This window comes from Colletotrichum orchidophilum, assembly GCF_001831195.1.
Source record: "Colletotrichum orchidophilum strain IMI 309357 chromosome Unknown Scaffold_145.1, whole genome shotgun sequence".
In the NCBI taxonomy this organism is placed as follows: Eukaryota; Fungi; Ascomycota; class Sordariomycetes; order Glomerellales; family Glomerellaceae; genus Colletotrichum; species Colletotrichum orchidophilum.
The window spans coordinates 84391-91950 of NW_019173101.1; the positions used below are offsets into that span (position 1 = coordinate 84391).

General features: G+C 58.1%; 1 protein-coding gene across 1 annotated transcript; it reads right to left on the minus strand.

The window, feature by feature from the left end:
* Positions 1-360: 360 nt before the first annotated feature.
* CORC01_12183 (myb-like DNA-binding domain-containing protein) lies at positions 361-7560 on the minus strand (the record flags this gene model as incomplete). Its single annotated transcript, XM_022623804.1, has 1 exon — positions 361-7560. The coding sequence occupies one exon, from the start codon at positions 7558-7560 to the stop codon at positions 361-363; it is 7200 nt and encodes a 2399-aa protein (XP_022469703.1).

Consider the following 7560-nt stretch of genomic DNA (forward strand, 5'->3'; position numbering starts at 1 on the left):
TGTGGTTCGAAATGTTTATCAACAGAGCCCCAAGTAGTTTGAACGGCATGTGTACATGATGAGAGAAGCTTTGCTTGGAAATATGACATGTGTGAGACACATCATGTTCAAAAGTGCGGGTGAATACTTCACACCAGACTTGATGGGCGACTTTGAAGACAAGGTATGGTTGATAGACTGAAATTCCATTGAAGTAACTCTTCTGCTTTATGCGTTTTGAAACACTATGAATACACGTCTCCTACCGTCCCTGAATCTACGTTTCCTTATGCTTCCGGTACCCGAACCAGAAGACACACCATACACCTCGTTAAAAGTTTTTCTTCTTTGATACATGCTTGATAAATGAACCAAATACGCCTAGCGGCCGTAACGATCAGGTTGTCTCCCGTAGCCATCTTGTGGACGCAATTGGCCGCGCTGGAGCATCTCCTGATGCTGTATTTCCCGAGGATCCCTGGGATCCCTGGGATCGCGGCTCATCTCGCGCATTTGCATCTCTCTAGGATCCGGAGGATAGGGTCCAGGAGGCGGGCCGCGAGCATCATATCCCACTGGCGTGTAGCTCCGCGGTGGCATTTGGTCCCGGGGATCCCTGGGCGCGGGCGTCGATGCGTACCGTGGCGGGTACGCCTGTGGAGCTTGAGGTGGCATTTGCTCCGGCGCCCGAGAGACGGGTGGGTATCGCCCTTGCATTGGGTGCTGGTGCTGGGGAGGAAGCTGACCGTACATGGACGAGCCTCTTTCGTCTCGCATCGACATGTGGTGACCCGGAGGCGGTTGTTGTTGCTGCTGAGGCGGGCCGGAAGCCCAAGATTGTTGCTGCATGGCCGAGCCCGCAGGAGGGGCTTTTTGGGCCGACATATGCGGAGAGGCCCAATTCTGGGGAGGGGGTGCCGGCTGGGATTGCTTCGCAGGCGGCGCGTGTGACGCCGGCGGCCAAGAGGACTGTTGCTGTGGCGGTTGCGGTTGGCCCATGGCGTGTCCTTGAGGCCCAGGAGGCCATGCTGATTCCCTGCCTTGTGGGGGGAGCGTTTCGCGTCTGGAAGCCGACTGATGCACAGCATATTGAGGCGGCGGCGAGCCAGCGTGGGAAGTAGGCGCACCATATCCAGGGTATCCAGTCTGAGGCTGGTAAGGGTCTCTGGAGTCCCTGGGGTCGCGAGGATCGCGAGGATCACGAGACTGGGGCTGCGGCGGATAAGGCTGCGCGACTTGGGGAGAGTTCGTCGCTGGAGGCTGGTGGTACTGATGGCGGTAGTAGTCACGCTCGACTGCCGCCGCCGCATCGTGCGGAGAGGCAATGGCTGACCTCGGGGCACTCATATGCTGCGCTTGGGGCGAAGCGGTGTAAGTCGGCTTCAAAGGAGGCATCGCAGAGGCTGAGGGAGCATTTCGGCCATAAGGATATGCTTGAGGAGGCTCCCGCTCTGGCCGCAGGGGAGTCGGTGCCGGCGCGGCCACAGGCCCTCTAGACATGCTTTGCGGCGGCGGCGTCGGGGACGGCTTGATTTGAGCCATATCATTGACACGTTTGGGTTGAGGAGGGGGTGTGGGAGCGGCAGCAGCTGCAGCTGCTGGGGGGTCGTCGTTGAGCAATGACATGATGTTGGATCTCCTATTCTCCGAAGCTGACGAGCGAGACGGGGGCGCGGCAGCTGCTGCCGGCGGCTGTTGCTGTTGGGGAGGAGTGCCATATGAGTCCATATGGGTGGGCATCGGGCGTTGAGCAGCGATAGGCCTCTGGCCGGGAGGTGTTGAGACGGACGGCTGAGGATCACCCAAGAGTCTTCCACCTGGCTGAGGCATGGGTTGGCCGTAGCCCTGAGGGACCGGGGTCGCCGTTGCCCGCGGCGGTTCAGTAGGCTGTCTCGACACCGGTGGCTCGGATCGAGGAGGTGGCACGTTCCGCACCGGCTGCTGGCCGTAAGAGAAAGGTTCGTAATGGTGTTGCGGCGGCGTCATCTCAGGCTCCTGCTTAAGGCGAGTGCGTTCAGTCGGGCGCAGGTGCTCTTTGGATTGTGCCTCCATTTTCTGCCTTTCCATCTGTTGCCTCTCCATCTGCTGTCGCTCAGCTTGCTGACGCTCGATCTGCTGCCTCTCAATCTGTTGACGCTCCATTTGCTGCCTTTCGATAGCTTGTCTTTCGAGCTGTTGGCGCTCAAGTTGCTGCTGCTCAATGCGTTGGCGCTCAATTTGCTGACGCTCGATCTGCTGCCTCTCAAGCTGTTGACGCTCCATTTGCTGCCTTTCGATTTGCTGCCTCTCAATCTGTTGTCTCTCAATCTGTTGTCTCTCTAGTTGTTGTCGCTCAATCTGCTGTTGCTCTATGCGCTGGCGCTCAAGCTGTTGTCTCTCCATCTGTTGTCTCTCGATTTGCTGCCGTTCAATCGCCTGTCTCTCCATCTCTTGTCGCCTCTCGGCCTGTTGTCGGTCGACCAATGGGTCGGGCTGCACAGACTGAATAGGTTGTGCGGCAGCCAAAGGTCGTTGCTGAGCAGGCTCAGTGATTGGTGTGGCAGGTGGCTTCTGTGAGATCCTGACAGGTTGAGGGGGTTGAGTTGATTCCCGCTCTCTCTCCTGGAAACCGAAGGCTTGCTGTGGCGGTGCTCTTGGTGGGCGAGCAATAGGCGAGCCTGATTGTGACACGACCGGCTGAGCAGCCGGCTGCTGCTGAACTGGAATCGGCGCCTGTTGAGGAGCTTGAGGAGGGGCCTGTGTGGCGGCAACAGCAGGGGGAGGAGGAGCTTGGGTTAGGGGTTGTTGCGGTTGCGGTTGCGGTTGCGGTTGCGATTGCTGCTGTTGCTGTTGCTGTTGCGCTGATGGCGTCGGTGGTGCCGGGGTAATGGGCATGGCAAAGCGACCAAAGGGTGGGTTTCCAGTTTGTTGGGCGGGAGGCTCGACCTTGGTGACAGGAGGTTCGCTCGGCGGTTCGGGCGCGGTCGGCGGCGCCGGAGTAGCAGGCGCAGAGGCCAGAGGCCGATGTGACGAAGCCCCAGGCGTAGAGTCGTATTTCTTTCGTCCACCGACGGTTGGCGGTGGTGGATCGGGTAGCTTCTCACCTCTGCTTCGCTTCGCGTCAGCCTCAGCAGCAAATTGTTCCCACTCAGTCTTGCCCTGGTCTCTTTGTCTGACAAAGTAGTTCTTCACCATGACGGCTGTCTTCGAACCCATATGACCCGCGATGGCTACCCAGTCAGTACCGAAAGACTTCAGGAGGCCAGGGAAGTCATTTGCTTCAGACACGCTCCAGTAACTTGACGCCTGACTGGGGGCACGGCGTTCGGGTTGCGGCTGAGCAATGTCGAACGTCGCAACGGTTGGTTGCGTAGGAGGTGGTGGCGGCTCTGGCCGAAGTGATGGAGGCGCCATAACTTCGGATATCGGCGAAGGGGTGATAGGGACAGGGCGCTCCTGGACAACCAGAGGTGGCTGTTGCTGGGTTGGCATCAGAGGGGCCTGTACGCCTGTGGCCGGAACCTCGAATTGCGATGGCAGACGGTTCTCCACAGGCACAGGCGGAGGAGGCTGGAACTCAGTGTTCTGAACTCTAGAGTTCGAGCGAGACCTTCCCTTGCCTGAAGTGGGTGTGGGTGCCGCTACAAGAGTTTGCTGCGATTTGGGTGCCTTCGGTTCCTTATCCTTGGCTGCCCTCCTCCCACGCTTCCTGCCGTCGACCTTTTCGGGATCCGCCTTGGCTCCGCGACCGCGACCAGGTGTGCCGGCTGGTGTGGCATTGTCGGAATCCGTAGGCGGTTGCTCGAAGCCCCACGTCGGGGCAGCAGCACGGCGTGGCCGTCTCCGTTCTCCATTTTCGCCGTTCTCTTGGTTCTCCTCTCCTTCGTTTTCGGCGTTGCCCAACTCCGAGACAAGCGCGCTTGAGCGGGTCTTACCTCTGCCCTTCTTTCTGCGCTTGGGCTGCTTTCTAAGCTTCTCCTTGAGGTTGAGTTCCTTCTTCATCAGGTAGTAGTACTGAATACAGGTACCAAAGTTGCGTTTGGGTACGTTTTCAGCAACTACGCCCCATTGCTTCGGATTCGTGAGATACTTCTTCTCGAAGAGATCTGCTTCTTCGGAGGTGAAGTTGTTGATTGGTGGCATAATTTGCCATGCTGGTACAAGCTTCTCCACAGGCGTGAAGCCGGTGGTGTCTTTGAAGAATTCGTTATCGCGATCCTCCTTGGTCCAGTACATCTCAGGAATGACGGCCTCTTTCTCACTGCGATATTTCTCTTGCATGGCGCGTTGTTCTCTCTCTTTCCGTTCTTCATCTTCCCGCATGGATGCTTGTAACACTCTCTCCAGATCCCGTTCGCTCGCATATCTTCTGCCAGCTCCCCTACCTTCTGGTTTCAGCTCCGGAGGAGGGGGAACAGGGATATGTTTCTCGGGTGTCGGTAAACAACTGATAAAGGTTTCTCGGCTCTTGATCGCGATCGGATCGCTTGAGACTGTAAAGTCGAGATATTTGATATAGTTTTCGGCATAGTCCTTGCGAGCTTCTCCTTGCCCAGCCATCTTCTCCAGCGAGATCTTATCGAGCTGCTGCAGAATAAAGTCGTCGACCATCGAGTCCGATTCAAGCGACTGCAAGAAATCCCTGTCCCGGCTCCAGGGGCGGCAGCTGTAGTCTGGTAAGCTATCAATAGGGGGCGTCGCCGAGAACTGCCGGATTTTATCGATGAGCATCACGTCGGGATCTTCCGATTCGGTAGAGTTGTCGTCGTCATCGTCCATCTGAGAGGGTGTGCTGGGCAGGCCCTTGTCGCCTTCAATAGTTTCCATCGGCACACTGGATGGTTGGAGGAGATGCTGACCGTTCATAACCGGATCCCTGGGTTCTTCGCGCTCGGCAACCGACTCCACAGGTGCTTTCTCAGGCTCGAATGCATCTTCCATAGCAACATCTACATCATTTACCGGCTCGGATGGCTGAGGAAGCGAGGGCGCCGATAAAACGGAAGCAGGCTCGTCGATATCCATCTCCTCCGTTTTCGGCTGCGGCTCATCAGAGGTCGGAGCCATGGGGGCTTCCTGAACCTTTTCGACAACGGGTTCAGTCGCCTTCGTGGCAGGCTTTTCAGCTTTGTTCTCAGCCGGAACGTCTGCGGCTTCCTCAGCGCCATCAACAAATTTCTTGACAACCTGCTCCAGAGGCTTCTCAGTGGGCTTTTCGGCGACCTTCTCGACGACGGGTTCCACCTCCTTCTCCGGTTCTTGCTCGGATACCTTCGGGGCCGTCACCACGCCTTCTTCTTCTGCCTCCTTCTCTGGATTCTTGTCCGCCTCCTTCTCAACTGTGGTTCCCTCAGCCTTCTCTTCAACCTCGGGCTCCTGGGACTTCGGCGCGAATACAGCAACTGGGACAGGGCCAGGTACCGCAGTAGTCTCCTTTGGTGATGATTTGGATTGCTGTATAACAGTGCTCGAGACCTGGGGGGTCTTTTCGCGCTTCTCCTCAACACATGACAGAATCGGGAGGGGTTCTTTCGGGGGTTCCACAAAATCGGGGATCGGCCCAAGCATATCCACCAGGCCCTCTGACTCTGTGACAAGCGCCACCAAGGCTTCGTGTGCGACCGTAGCGTAGCGAGATATGATATTGTCCGGGGTGCTGTCAGCCGCGTCTTGTAGCTTCTGCAATTCGGCCTCTTCCTTTGCGATTTCCAAGGCGAAATATTCTCCATAGTCTTCGTCGTCGTCGGATTCAGACGTCTGTTCGGAGACTGGCGCCGAGGGTTCCTGGGGTAGGAGACGGAATCTTACTCGCGGCACCGACATTCGGCTCTCCTTCGCAGGCCTGGGTGGTTCCTTTTTCTCTTCCTCGTCCTCATCCACCAAGCCCTCGTCGCTGTCGTCTTTGTCGGCTGTCCCTGTGTCGAGTTTCTCTTCGCGCCTCGCACGATTCCGACGTTCCTCGTATCCATGGCCGTCGGTTCCTCCCATGACAGTGTCTCTAGGATCGTCTAGATGCTCTACATCTCGATCCATGGAGCCTCTTGCGGAATAGCTGTCTCTTTCAGATTTGATGACAATTTCACCAGGTTCCGGAAGATTAAGCGACTTTACCGAGCCTTCAGTCGCAGAATTGTGAGAGTCAGCCTTTGCATCACTACTGCGTGGACGCCTGTCGTTGTCGCCTTGTTCCGCCGGGACGCTTTCATGGCGGAAGGGCACTGGACGTTGCTGCTGTGCAAAGCTCTGCGATCTCATAATCTTGGGCGACTCCGGAATCTTTTTCCCTGTAAGTGCTGGATTTATCCACTGCTTACTCGAGGGGCGTTGCTGTTTCTGTTGTTGAGCGCGAGGGCCGGAGGGAATGGGGGGGCTGCCCTCTATGAGATTCATTTTCGCTGGTCCGGTAGGAGGTGCTGGGAAATCTCCGCCGCTACTTCCGCCGCCGTGTCCGGCAGAGACGGGTCGTTCCGAATTGAATGCTCTCGGGGCTGTGGGTGGTAGTTTGCCAGTGCCGCCAATAATGGGTGATCCGTCGGCCGGGCCGTTGCGACTGGGAACGGTGCCAAATGCGGGTGCTGAAGGGGCGAGTGGCGGTGGAGAGACATCCTTGGTGTTTGGCGACTGCGCTTGGGAAGACATGCCTCGGTCTCGTTCTCGATCAACCTTGGGTCTCAGCAACTCGCGATCTCGGGGATCACGGGGTTCGTCTCGGGGATCTCTGCGAACTTCAGCATCACCCCATCGATCCCCACGGTCGCGGTCGTCTCTGTCGCGGCCCCATCGCCCTTCCTGAGAGCGACTGCGAGGCCCGAACCGGTCGCGTTCGTCGTAGAAACCACCCCGTCCCCTGCCTCTCTCCCATCCTCCGCGTCCTCGATCTCTACCTCCTCTGAAACCACCACGACCCATACCGAAGGGGGGATCAGAGTTGGACGAGCCGGCGGAAGGCGGACCTCCGTCCCTTGAACCGCGCCTAGACCGTTCAGCATCGACGCCTAAAGGGGGATCTCTGTCGCGAAAGTCTCGCTGTGGTGGTGAGCGCCCTCTACCAGGCGATCGTGGGCGTCCTCGATAGCTCTCTCTATCCCGTCGATCCCAGTCCCGATCACGTTCACGGCTTCTCTCATCTCGATAGGGCCCATCGCGTCGCTCTCTGAAATCGATATCGCGGTCCCGTCCGCGATCCCTGCTGTCATCGCGGTTCCATCCGCGGCCGCGGCCTCTGCCGCGTCCCCTAAAATCGCCGGCATACCCGCCGCCTCTCGGGCCACTGGGAGGGTCCAAAAGCGCCTTAGGCCCTCGGGGCGGATCACGGGGTAGGTTGTCGCGGAATGAATCTCTGTTGTTCACAAAGGCCGAAGTGTTGGAGCGCGCTTCGGCGGAAGATCGGCGGCGGTCGCCGTCACTGTACTGCGATGCGCGTTCGTAACGATCGGGCGAGCGGTCGCGAGGCGATCTGGAACGACGGTCCCCGCGATCTCCCCCGTCATACCTCGAGGAATATCTCGAAGCCCTGTAGAGATCGTGATTAGCATGAAAGGGTCGTTCGAGGGGCCGCCTCGCATCTGCATGACGCCTGTTGTGGTCAAAGGGAGGCCGCAT